Source organism: Aphelocoma coerulescens, chromosome 15, assembly GCF_041296385.1.
Source record: "Aphelocoma coerulescens isolate FSJ_1873_10779 chromosome 15, UR_Acoe_1.0, whole genome shotgun sequence".
NCBI lineage: Eukaryota > Metazoa > Chordata > Aves > Passeriformes > Corvidae > Aphelocoma > Aphelocoma coerulescens.
Genome location: NC_091029.1, coordinates 13,727,430 through 13,738,562, shown reverse-complemented (window position 1 = coordinate 13,738,562; position 11,133 = coordinate 13,727,430). Strand labels below are relative to the sequence as shown.

Sequence of the window (11,133 nt, the reverse complement as noted above, 5' to 3'; positions counted from 1 at the left end):
GAGTTTGGCTGCAGATGGAATATTCCCTGACAAACCCTCTGGAGAAGTCACTGCCAGGAGCTTTTCCTTAGCCTGCGCATCAGCCTGTGCGTTCAGAGCGTGTGGGAGAACTTCCACGCCAGCAAAAGGTGGGGATTGAGCAAAAGGAGAGGCTCACAGGGAGCAGGGAAAGGGAGCAGGGAAAGGGAGACAAAGCACAGAGCCCGTTCAGGAGGAATCGTGAGGCGTAAATCCGATCAAAAACCACACAGCTGTACCTGGGCTGCTCGGGGGGGGGGGGGGGGGGGGAATAACTCATGGGCATGAGGGCATTGCACATCATCTGCCCCCAGCCTCGGGCATGAGCCCAGGTTTGTCCAAATCCAAAGGAAAGCCATGAAAACACAAGGATTCAGCCAAGCCCCGAGCTGCGGAAAGAGGGAGCCTGGCAGGAACAACCCCCAGCTCTGGACAAGCAACAAGACCTCGCCATTGCCCAGCCCCTGCCACCTCTGTTCGCCCCCAAAAATGCCCAGAAATGATCACAAAGGTGGTGATTTCATGCAGCTGTGAAATACCCTCATGGGAAGGAGGGGAAATGTGGAATTCTGGAAAGAGCCACTGCAGGTTATAAAGCCATCGAACTCCAGTGGGGAAACCCAGGGAAGGGGAAGGAAGGAGGTGAAAAGAAATGGCCACAGGACAAGAGCAAGAGGAAGAGGAAGAAAAGGAAATAAAAGTCGTCATCATCATCATCATCATCAGGACACAACAACAGGACGAGAGACAGAGCGCTTTCCATGGGCAGTTCCCCGTGGAAAAGGAGCCACCGTGTCCGTGAAATACAAAACCCAGTGCCCTCCAGCTGGAGGGGGCAGCAGGCGCTGGGACTGGTTTGGCATCCCCCGGGGGGCGGAGGGTCCAGTTAGGAGCAGAAAACCCTGCAAGGGAGAGGGGAGAAAGGCCGGCTTTAGAGGGAGCAGCGAGCAGCACTGGGATCATCCCAACCTGGACTTTCCATGTGCTGGGCAGGAGTCTACAGAGCTGGGTGAGGTGGGCAGGAAGGTGACCTTTATCCCTATCCACAGGTGGGAAACTGAGGCACTCTGATAGAGCCCAGACCCTGGAGTATGTGATTCCTTGCAGAAGAATTCCTACCAAACCTCAGGGACGTGGGGAAACCCACTGCAGGCGTTACACAGGGAAGGGATTTCACCCCAGGCTACTGAGGGCCAGCACAAGGAGCAAGATCCATGCAGCTGCCCAGCTTTTATCCTAAATAATCCTTCTGCTCAGCCAGGGAAAATCCCACCATGACCAAGCTGAGCAAATGGCAGCACTTGGTAGAGCAGAAACAAACACAGCAAATGTCAAGATTTCTTCTTCTAATTTTTTTTTTCTTTTTTAACTTCTGGTTGTTTTTACAACAGCAGGGAGAAAAATCTCTGGATCTTTCGTGAACGGGCATGGAGAGCTGAACACCTGGAGCCAGACAGGCCTCCCTGCAGATGGGGAGAGTCACCTCTTCCCGTGGGTTTTTCTAGCCTGGAAGCAGGCAGTGGGAAGGGCTGTTTTCCTTTACATCCCCTTTGGATGGCATTGGCAGGCCTGAGCACATCGGTGCAATAAATGGGGAAGCTGGGGGGATTTATCCTAGAGAGGTGACAGCTATTCCAGAGGCTTCCAGAGCAAAAATCCTTCCTCAGCCTCTGCTCTAAGGACCACATGTGCACAAAAGTTAAAGCTCCCTTTCCCACCCTTTCCAGCCCTTTCCCCCCCTTTCCCCATCCCTCAGCCCACGAGGCGACTGCAGGGGTTAAAATAAACCCGTCAGCTCACTCATCCGTGTCTTTTTTGCTCTCCTCGATGAACGCGATGGACTCGGATCTAAGGCGGTTTGTCACCTCGTACGTGCGCAGGGTGACTCCGAAAATATCCTCGTGGTACCGGCTGTCATCCTGGGAGAGAGGGTGGCAGAGGGGCACAGGGGAAAATCGCAATTTGTGAGCGGTTGGTGGCGGCCCCAGCAAAACCCTGTGTGGTGGGGAGGCACCAAATGCACGGTGAAGGGTTTGGGGTCTGTCACGGGTGGGACGGAGGAGGGGGAATGGCCTTGCCAAGGTCACACTCCGGGGCACAGTGGAGCTGCTCCGTGTGTTAGACCCCCTCAGCTGCTGGAAATTCCTGGCTGGCAGGGGCACGAGCAGCCCAAAGACAGTCTGTGGACAGCCAGTGGCTCTGGGCTCCCGTGGGGCCTGGATGGAATTGGGAACATGGTTCAGAAGGGGCAATCCCATGGGAATGGTGCTGAGTTCTCCTCCTGGGGAGAAGCAGAGCTGTTCCAGCATCCGTCCTCGGGCCCGTGTCCCAAACTGAGCCCATTTAAGCTTCAGCTGCACCATCTGTGCTTGGCCAGGGGCACACAGACAGAGACATTCGGAGAGGGGACCCACAAAACTCCCTGACAAATCCGATTTTTGACGGAGGGACTCTGCAGGGCGAACGAGCCGTGCCGGGGGTGCCCAGCAGCGCTGGCACCAGCGCTCAGCACGCTCCTCACGGGAGCCGAGTGACCTCCCTGCGCACCCAAACCTCCGGAATGTCACCCTCCCGAGCCTCGCTGGGTGCAGCCGTCACCTCTCCGGGCGGGAGGAGGCAGCAGGTGCGGTGCCCGTGGCAGGAGGTGCCGGCGGGGCACACGCAGGTGGCAGCGGTGTCACGCTGCACACGCGACTCACCCGCAGCTTGCTGAGGAAGGCTCCAGCCTCCTCCGCCGACAGCTGGCCCTGCTGCCGCACGATGCGCTGCACGGCCTTCAGGACGTCCCCGGCCATGGTGACATCCCCGCACACGTAAATGTGGCCTCCCTGCTCCTTCAGCGCTTTGAACACCGTCTGGGCCAGCTGCTCCTGCAACACGTCCTGCACGTATTTCTGAGGGACCAGGAGGAGGAGGAGGGAGCTGGGATTAGCTCGGGTTTCTCAGCCCTGTCCCGCCCTGGGGCAGCAGGGAGAGGTGACCCCTCTTTGGGGGACACAGCTGTGCCTCGCAGCACCCACAGTGACATAAAGGAGATGGGGACAGCGGCGAAGCAGCGTTCTGCTCTTGCATGGGCACACCTGCACCGTGTCTGTCACTGCCAGGCCTGTTCAGGTCCCAGCAGGGATTTGGGGCAGGGATTTGCACTGGCTCTGGGCCACCCCACTGGGTGACAGCTTCCCTTCCCTTCCCTTCCCTTCCCTTCCCTTCCCTTCCCTTCCCTTCCCTTCCCTTCCCTTCCCTTCCCTTCCCTTCCCTTCCCTTCCCTTCCCTTCCCTTCCCTTCCCTTCCCTTCCCTTCCCTTCCCTTCCCTTCTCAAGCAGCCTGGGCACTCATTCAGGTTGGCACCAGGATGGGGACACACCGTGGGAATGCTGATCACTGGGAAGGGACAGCCCTGCACATTTATGTGCCCTGGGGGTGAGTGACCACGGCTGTGCCAAGGAATCTTCACACCCTGCTGGTTCCCCGTGGGCACCCAGCGGTGCCTGGCGTTCCCGGGGCTGTGCCCACCTTTGGTTTGTCCGGTTCCCGGGAATAGGCTGTGTACAGCTCTCTGAAGACACCTTGGGTTTTGGCAAAGAGCGTCTCCTCCTTGTAGATGTGGTCAATCCTGGACTGCCGGCAGCCAAACACCAGGACCATGGGACAAGGCTTCAGCCCTGGGGACGGGATGGGGACAGCAGTCAGATGGAGAGCACCCCAATACCTGATTCCCACAAGCCACCACCCTCCCGACCCGCCAGCAGATCCACTGGGACACCCCTGGCAGGATGGGACCCCCATCCCTCCACCCCAAGCCCAGGGTTCCCAAAATCTCTTGGAGGGGAGGAGCAGGAGGGCCCCACCTTTGTGCTGGATGTCGAAGAGCCGCTGCTGCCAGAAGCTGCGGAAAGGGGCGATGCCGGTGCCGGGGCCGATGAGGATGCAGGGCACCTGGGGGTCCTGGGGCAGGTGGAACCCGGGCGCCCTGCATGCATCAGAGATCCAGTTAAACACAAGCTGAGTGCTCCCCCAAATCTGCCCGCAGCCAGCTGAGACACCTCCCAGAGAGGGAGGGGGAGAAAATGAGGTGAAATCCCAGGATGGGATGTTTTTGTGTGGAATTTCTCCCAGAGGGGAACCATTTGCTCACAAACCCAGCCCTGTTCTCTCCCACTGTGACAACAGCTGAGGGCAGAGAGCTCATCCTGCAAGGGGCCTCATGCCCTCTTCCTCAGCCCTGGCCCTGTGTGGGCCACTCACCCTCGTACAAAGCAGGGCACCACTTCATCCGTCTGGATCCGATTGAGCCACGAGGAGCAGACTCCGTGGTGGATTGGTCCTTCTCCATCTGGAAAGGGAGGGAAGGAGGTCTGTCCATGGCACATCGCCCAAGGACTCCATTTTCCTTCCTAAAGCCCTCCCTGCTACCTCCCTGCTACATCCTGCATGAACCCCTCCCTGAAACATTTCACATCTCAGCATCCATTCTCCAGGAGCGTGGCAGAGTTTGGTGCTTGGATCCCTCTGTGGAGCTACCCAGGACCCAGGCCTGGCATAGCTGGACCCCCACAATCCTTAGGGGAGCACCCAGCTCTCCTTTGGACCTTTTTGGCAGGAGCAGCATCGTGATGCTCCCTGACCCAAACCCTCCATGGCAGATCCACTGTCCTCCCTGTGTCCTGCAGAGTGCCAGGGCTGTGTCCATCTCCACCACGACCATGCTTGGACACCAGTTCTGTGTCCATCTGCTTGGACACACTGTGCTGTGTCCATCTCCACCATGACCGTGCTTGGACACACCAGTGCTGTGTCCATCTCCACCATGACTGTGCTTGGACACACCAGTGCTGTGTCCATCCCCACCACAACCATGCTTGGACACACCAGTGCTGTGTCCATCCCCACCACGACCATGCTTGGACACCAGTGCTGTGTCCATCTCCACCACAGCCATGCTTGGACACACCACTGCTGTGTCCATCCCCACCACAGCCATGCTTGGACACACCAGTGCTGTGTCCATCCCCACCACGACCATGCTTGGACACCAGTGCTGTGTCCATCTCCACCACAGCCATGCTTGGACACACCACTGCTGTGTCCATCCCCACCACAGCCATGCTTGGACACCACTGCTGTGTCCATCCTCACCACGACCATGCTTGGACACACCGTGCTGTGTCCATCTCCACCATGGCCATGCTTGGACACATCAGTCCTTGCACCGCTGCAGAGGTTTGGTTACCGGGAATGTGGATTTTGGGGTGGGCAAACAGAATCCCACATGGAGCTTGGATTCTGTACCTGCCCCACAAGTGACATCTCTGGCACTGCCACTCTCCACGACATGGGACAGCAGTGCCATGGTTTGAGGGGATCTGGTTAAAGGCTTTCAAATATCATCATCTCCCTGCTGGAGATTCTGTGGGGTTGCCCCTGTGCTGCTGCTGCTGCTGCTTTTCCCCAGAGCCCCAACCCCGGCACGATACCTCGGGTGCGGTAGGACACCACGGCCACGGTGAGGTGGACCTCTCCTGGGTACATCTCTGGGGATGAGCTGATGGAGTAGTAGCGAGGCTGGAGGAGAGGGAGCTGGGTGAGCAGCAGCGTGGAGGGCATCTGCACCGAGGGGAACTCCTCCAGCACCTCCACAATCGTGGGGTTCTTGGACCACTTCCACTCCTCGTACTCCTGCAAGCCCTGAGAAAGAGGGAGGGAGGAGAGAGCTGCAGGATCCACCTTTTCCTGGTGCCTCGAGTGGTATCCCACCAGGTCCATGGCAAAGCTGGGTGGTGGTGAAAGCACCTCGAGCCCTGCTCAGGGGTAGGGACTCAGCCTAACACAGTGTGGGATGAAAAGGCCCTGGCTGGGGCTGTGATTGTCCCCAGGGCCTTGCAGAACCTGGGGCTCTTTACCTTGCTGAGGACCTGCAGACGTTTCTTCTCCTTGTCACTGGTGGCCAGCAGAGCGAACTGCTGCAGCAGCAGCGGCGTGGGAGGGGTGGTGATGTCCAGGTAGTACGTGAAGGCCTGGAAGATGGTGCAGGGTGGGACACGGTTCTCGTCTGTCCAGTTGCTGATGACACCTGCCAGGAGGGAATCCAGCACAAGCCTGGCATCAGCTGAGCAGCAGGGCCGAGGTGGGCACATCCTGGTTTTCCTCCCCCCTGGAGACACTGGATTAGGGTTTTCCATCTCCAGTTACACCGCGCGTGGCAGTAGGGAATCTGACTTATCCCAGAAATACGGTGTCGGGATGGCCCCCCAAGATCCATTTGCTCTTCCTCCCAGTCCTAGACATTGCCCTTTCTAAGGGAACATAAACACCTCTAATTTTTCCACGGAGTATCTCCCCCAGCGCCCTGCCCACCCTTCAAACCCCTGCTCCACCTCCCAAGTGCAGATGAGCAACAGCTCTGGGCAGAGCAGGGATGAAAGAGGTGCTCCCAATCCAGGCCAACACGGCAGGGAGACGGAAAATTATCCCCCCTGGGGATTTCTCCCTGAGAAGCTACAAGAACTTCAGGAGCTGAGAAACGAGGAGAGAGGCCACGGGCACTCCCTGGTTACCTAGAGCCGTGTTCCTCTCCTCCAGCAGCTCCACCTTCACCAGCTGGTTGGCCGGAGGGGCATCCTCAAGCCTGTCTATGAGGGCATTGACCAAGTCCTCGTGGTTCCCTGGGAACACGCCCAGATGGTCCCCGGGCAGGTACTGCAGCTCCTGGTGCCCGTTGGTGTGCAGGCGCAGGAAAATCGTCAGGCGGCTGCAGGGGAAGGAGGAAAAGCAGGAAAAAGAGGTTTGGGGGAACTCCTCAGGGAATCGCTGAGCCCTGGCTGGGTGCGCTGGGCAGCGGTGGTGGCACGTCCAAGCTGTGGTGGCCATGTCACCAAGGTCACAGCAGGGAGAAGGGACACTGCAGCACCCCCTGACCCACCCCCCTTTTTAAAAGGGGAAAAAACAGTTTAACCTCCTGCACAGCCATTTTATCCGTCCTTTGCTGCCGCTCCAGCCAGCTCCCCACGGGCTGAGAGAGGCACCAGCAGGGATTTCACCGTGCATGGAGGCCGGGAACACCCTCCAGTGGCTTCCAGTCATGATTTGCCCAAAAGCGGATCCCATGGAGCATCCAGGGCTCAGGGGCCATTTGTAGGACTGTTTTGGGTGCACCTTGTGTGGCTTCAGCTCCCGGGAGAGCGGCATCTCCTACCTGGACTTGGGGCTCTGCAGGTTCTGGCGCGTGAGGAGCCGGGCTGCATAGACGCGTTTTTTGTGGATGCTGTACAGTCCTGAGGAGGAAAAGAGCCGGGAAAGGAGTTCAGCAGAGCACGGCCAACGCTTCTGGCTTATGTAGGATCATTGTGGGTTCAGCCCTTCAGACCAGAGCTGACCACAGGGGTTTGACCTCCCTCCTGCCAGCCCGAGGGATCAGAAACGCCCGAGGAGAACCAAGCACGGGTCCCTTTTTTTAGTGACCGAGGAGGACCCTGAAACCACCCCCACGAGACTCAGGGCTGTGGCCTCACGTTGCCCACAGGCTCCTCTTGCTGCCAGTGCCACCTGGCTGGCAGCAAAGCGCCTGGATTTGGGAAGAGCTGAGCCGGTGCGGCAGATCCTGCGCTGCAGGAGCCGTGCTGAGGGGCCAGGTGTCTGTGGGCCGGACCTGCCTTTGCTCCGCAATGCTCCATGGAGCAGCATTGGACAAAATAAGCTTGGAAAGATCCCAGGTTTCCAGCTCCTCGCTTCACAAAACAGGGTCAGGAGGAGGGAGAGCAGGTCCTATCCAAACATCTCTGTTACAGACACAGACAGGGACCGGCCAGAGGGGCCTGGGACCATCACAGGCGGCTCCTTGGGCCTGGGACGGGGGGAAAGGTGGGGCTGAAATGCTGGGAATTTAAGAGAGACAAAAAAGGGGGTTTGGCCCCTTTGCCCCTGTGTCTTGTCCATCTGCCCCACAGCCAGAGCCCTCCAGGTGAGCCCGCCTGTACCTTGTGTGAGCTCCGGGGCCTCGGCCACGTAGGTCAGGCGGAACTTGCTCCTCTTCCAGCTGCGGTCATTGCTGATGAGGGAGTTGTTGGCTTTCTCGATGTTGACGTCGTCCCCCACGCAGAACACGTCACACGCTGCCTGCAGCACGCACCAGGCCCTCAGGCACCTCCCTGACCCCCGCTGACCCCCCTTGTCCCAACCCTCGTGGAGAAGGAGTCCCCAGAATTGGAGGGCTATACCACGGGCACGTCTCGTGGTGCTCTCCTTCCCTGATAGCTGGGATAACGCAGGAACTCAACACACTGGTGGCTTTTGGGTGGTCAGCACAAACCAGAGCTCCACCAAAATGTGGAGAACCTCTTTATTGTGGGCTGGGGTGGTGCTGGAGTGTCCCGGTGCAGGGAAGGGGAGGCTGCGTTCAGATCCAGCTCTAACTCTGCCCTTCTGTCCCCTGCTCCTCCCCGGAGCCCCAGGGCAGCCCCAGCTTACCTTGAAGACCTTCTTGGCCCAGGTCCTGAAGGATTCCTCCTGGCCACAGAGCTCATCCCCCTCTCCCATGCGGAGGATCCTCTCTCCACCCAGCTCCTCCAGGAGCGTGTCCACGGCGCGGGCGAAGGCGCAGAAATGGGGGTAAGCGCGGGAGCCCAGCCCGAATACGGAGAACCTGTGGAGAAGGGGCACGGCTGTGGCTGCCCAGCTGGGAGGGACACTGGCGTGACCCCTCCTGTCCCACCACCACCCACAGCAGCCTGCACATCGCCAAAACACCTCAGGGTGAGGTGGGAGCGACAGGCTCTGTGCAGCCCCAGCCCCTGCTCTGTCCCCCCGCCCTGTGCCCCGTACCTGACGTTTGCCAGGGGCCCCGTGCTCTCAAAGTTGTCCCTGGAGTCAGGGCCATCGCTGGAGGATTTCCGTGCATCCGAGTAGGAGGAGACGCTGTTGAACCGCACCTTGTAGCTCCTGTGGGCAGCGACAGCACCCAGGGTTACCCTGGTGTCACCTGCGCGGCTCTCCCCTGGCTTCGTGCTCAGAGGGGACCCAGTTGTGGGGGACACCGAGCCAGAGCTCAGGGCTCACCATTCTGTGAGCAGGGGAATGCATTCCCTGCCCGGGTAAAGCCACAGCAACCCCTCTGCATCCCCCAGCCAGAGCAGGAATGCTCCAGGAGGTCCTTGTCACCTCCCCCTGTGCTGACCCAGGTGCTGGCCACCACCTTTTCCCCAGTGACGCAGAGCTGCCAGGACCTTTGGCTCTACCTGTCCTTCCCTGGCAGCACACAAGGTCGGGTGTGTGTCTGAAGAGATATTCTGAGGGTTTTTTTCACTCATAGGAAGTGGGAAATAAAGAAAAAAAAAACGGAGTGAGAGAAGAAGGGATGAGGAGGGGGAAGGGGAGCGGAGAAAAAAAAAAAAATCTGACAACAGCAGAAGTATTTCTGAATTGAACCATCTTCCAAAATTGCTCCACACAAGAGTTTCTAAATTTACAGCCAGAGCAGTGAGCAGTGGTGTGTGCATGAGTCACGGCACAGCTCCCGCAGCCGAGTGACAGCCGGGGTCACAGAGCCCCCGGTGCCACCTCTGCCCCTCAGCCTCCCCCTCTCTTCCCACACCTCCACGCTCCTCTGCTCCTCCACTCCGCTGTCCCTGGGCCGTGCCCTCGCCCCGGGTTACCCCGGGATACGTGGCCTCCCTCGCCAGCCTCTGGGATCTGTGCGGAGAGGCTCGAAGCTCATCTTCCAGTGATGGGGGATTTTCCACAAGCCCAGGTGCTGTGCAGGGCAGCACAACCCCCTGGATCAGATGGACACAAAGCCCCAGTTCCTCACGTCGGGGCAGCAGCAGCAGCAGCAGCAGCTTGCTCTGGAATGAGAAGGTCCTTGTGGTGCGGGATGGCTGCTGAAGGCTGGGCTGCACTTGAACAGCAGGCCCTGGAATAGGAATGGCTTAGGAATGCTTCGGAAAACCCTTGGAAAACCCTCTCTGTAAGACGTGAGGAGCCAAATATCAACCCCAGCACAGCCTCAGGGCTCAGGACAGAGAGCTGGGGCCGCAGAGCCCTAGCAGGGTCCTGTGGCACTGGGGTTTGGAGAGGCCACCCTGCCCTGAGGGGCCTCAGCACTCCCTGGTGGAGCTGGGAGTCCGTGGGCAGGTGCATGGACAGGAACTGCTCTCTCCAGGTCTCTTTTGCCAGGCTGACACTGTCTCTCTTCCCCTCACAGTCCCTTCCAGGTCTCCTTTTCTCATGGCAAAAGGATTTTTGCGTGCTCGATGTTAGCAAGGTGCTGGATATTGGTTGGGACAATCCCAAAAACAGGGTGCCCAGAGAAGCTGCGGCTGCCACTGGATCCCTGGCAATGCCAAAGACCAGACTGGACAGGGCTTGCAGCACCCTGGGGTAGTGGAAGGTATCCCTGCCTGGCTCTCAGAACCTCCTGCCAGCCTTTAAATCACACTTTGGGGTGTCTGGGACAGCAAGCACCAAGCTCAGGGGCTTTTAACTCCTCCAATCTCCTGACTGGCCCTGGGCAGCACCCAAGGAGAAGATCCTTGGAGTGAGAACCACGTGTGGAATGCCCCTATCTCCATCCAGACCCCTCCAGGGCAGCCTGCACGTCCTGCTCCATCACTGTCCCCACTGAGGCCACCAGGACCCTGAGGGGTTTCCAGCTGGGGAGCCCTGCAGGGGCCCATCAGGTGGCTGGGCTGCACAGCCAGGACAGCACTTGGGGCTGCAGCAGGGCCAGCTCCGGAGAGCCACGGGTCGGTCCCTGCCGTGTTCATCACCGCTCCGCAGCCTCGGTGGCACCTCTGCAGGCCAGGGTGCTGGAACCGCCCCAGATCCCCGGCCAGGGCTGGTCCATCCTAAATTAAGGAGCAGCCCTGTGCCAGTTGGTAGCTCAGGAGACATTCCAGGGCGGAGCCGTGTCCCAGTTCAGGGAAATATTTTATCCTTCACGGCTAAAAGGAGACCCCAAACGATTGTTCACACTGCCCTCCCTTCCCAGCCCCCCGGGGATCCGCACGGAGATGCTCAAAGCTCATCTTCCTGTGAAGGGGGATTTTCTGCAATCCCAGATTCCGTCTCCAAGGTACCGGTTACAAACATCACAGGATTATCGCGGCTCTTATTTTCCCTGGA

General features: G+C 59.0%; 1 protein-coding gene across 2 annotated transcripts in view; it reads right to left on the bottom strand.

Annotated features, from left to right (window-relative positions):
- Positions 1–281: 281 nt before the first annotated feature.
- NOS1 (nitric oxide synthase 1) overlaps positions 282–11,133 on the bottom strand; it is a 65,986-nt gene continuing 55,134 nt past the window's right edge. For both annotated transcript variants that reach the window (XM_069030797.1, XM_069030798.1), the window contains 13 exons: positions 8,836–8,952; positions 8,482–8,656; positions 7,992–8,130; positions 7,211–7,289; positions 6,573–6,766; positions 5,919–6,088; positions 5,493–5,703; positions 4,264–4,351; positions 3,867–3,988; positions 3,532–3,680; positions 2,718–2,912; positions 1,819–1,937; positions 282–920 (listed from right to left, as the gene is read on the bottom strand). In XM_069030797.1, coding sequence (XP_068886898.1) covers positions 905–920; positions 1,819–1,937; positions 2,718–2,912; positions 3,532–3,680; positions 3,867–3,988; positions 4,264–4,351; positions 5,493–5,703; positions 5,919–6,088; positions 6,573–6,766; positions 7,211–7,289; positions 7,992–8,130; positions 8,482–8,656; positions 8,836–8,952 — 1,774 coding nt within the window. In that variant the 3' untranslated portion in view covers positions 282–904. The remainder of the gene's footprint in view (positions 921–1,818; positions 1,938–2,717; positions 2,913–3,531; positions 3,681–3,866; positions 3,989–4,263; positions 4,352–5,492; positions 5,704–5,918; positions 6,089–6,572; positions 6,767–7,210; positions 7,290–7,991; positions 8,131–8,481; positions 8,657–8,835; positions 8,953–11,133) is intronic.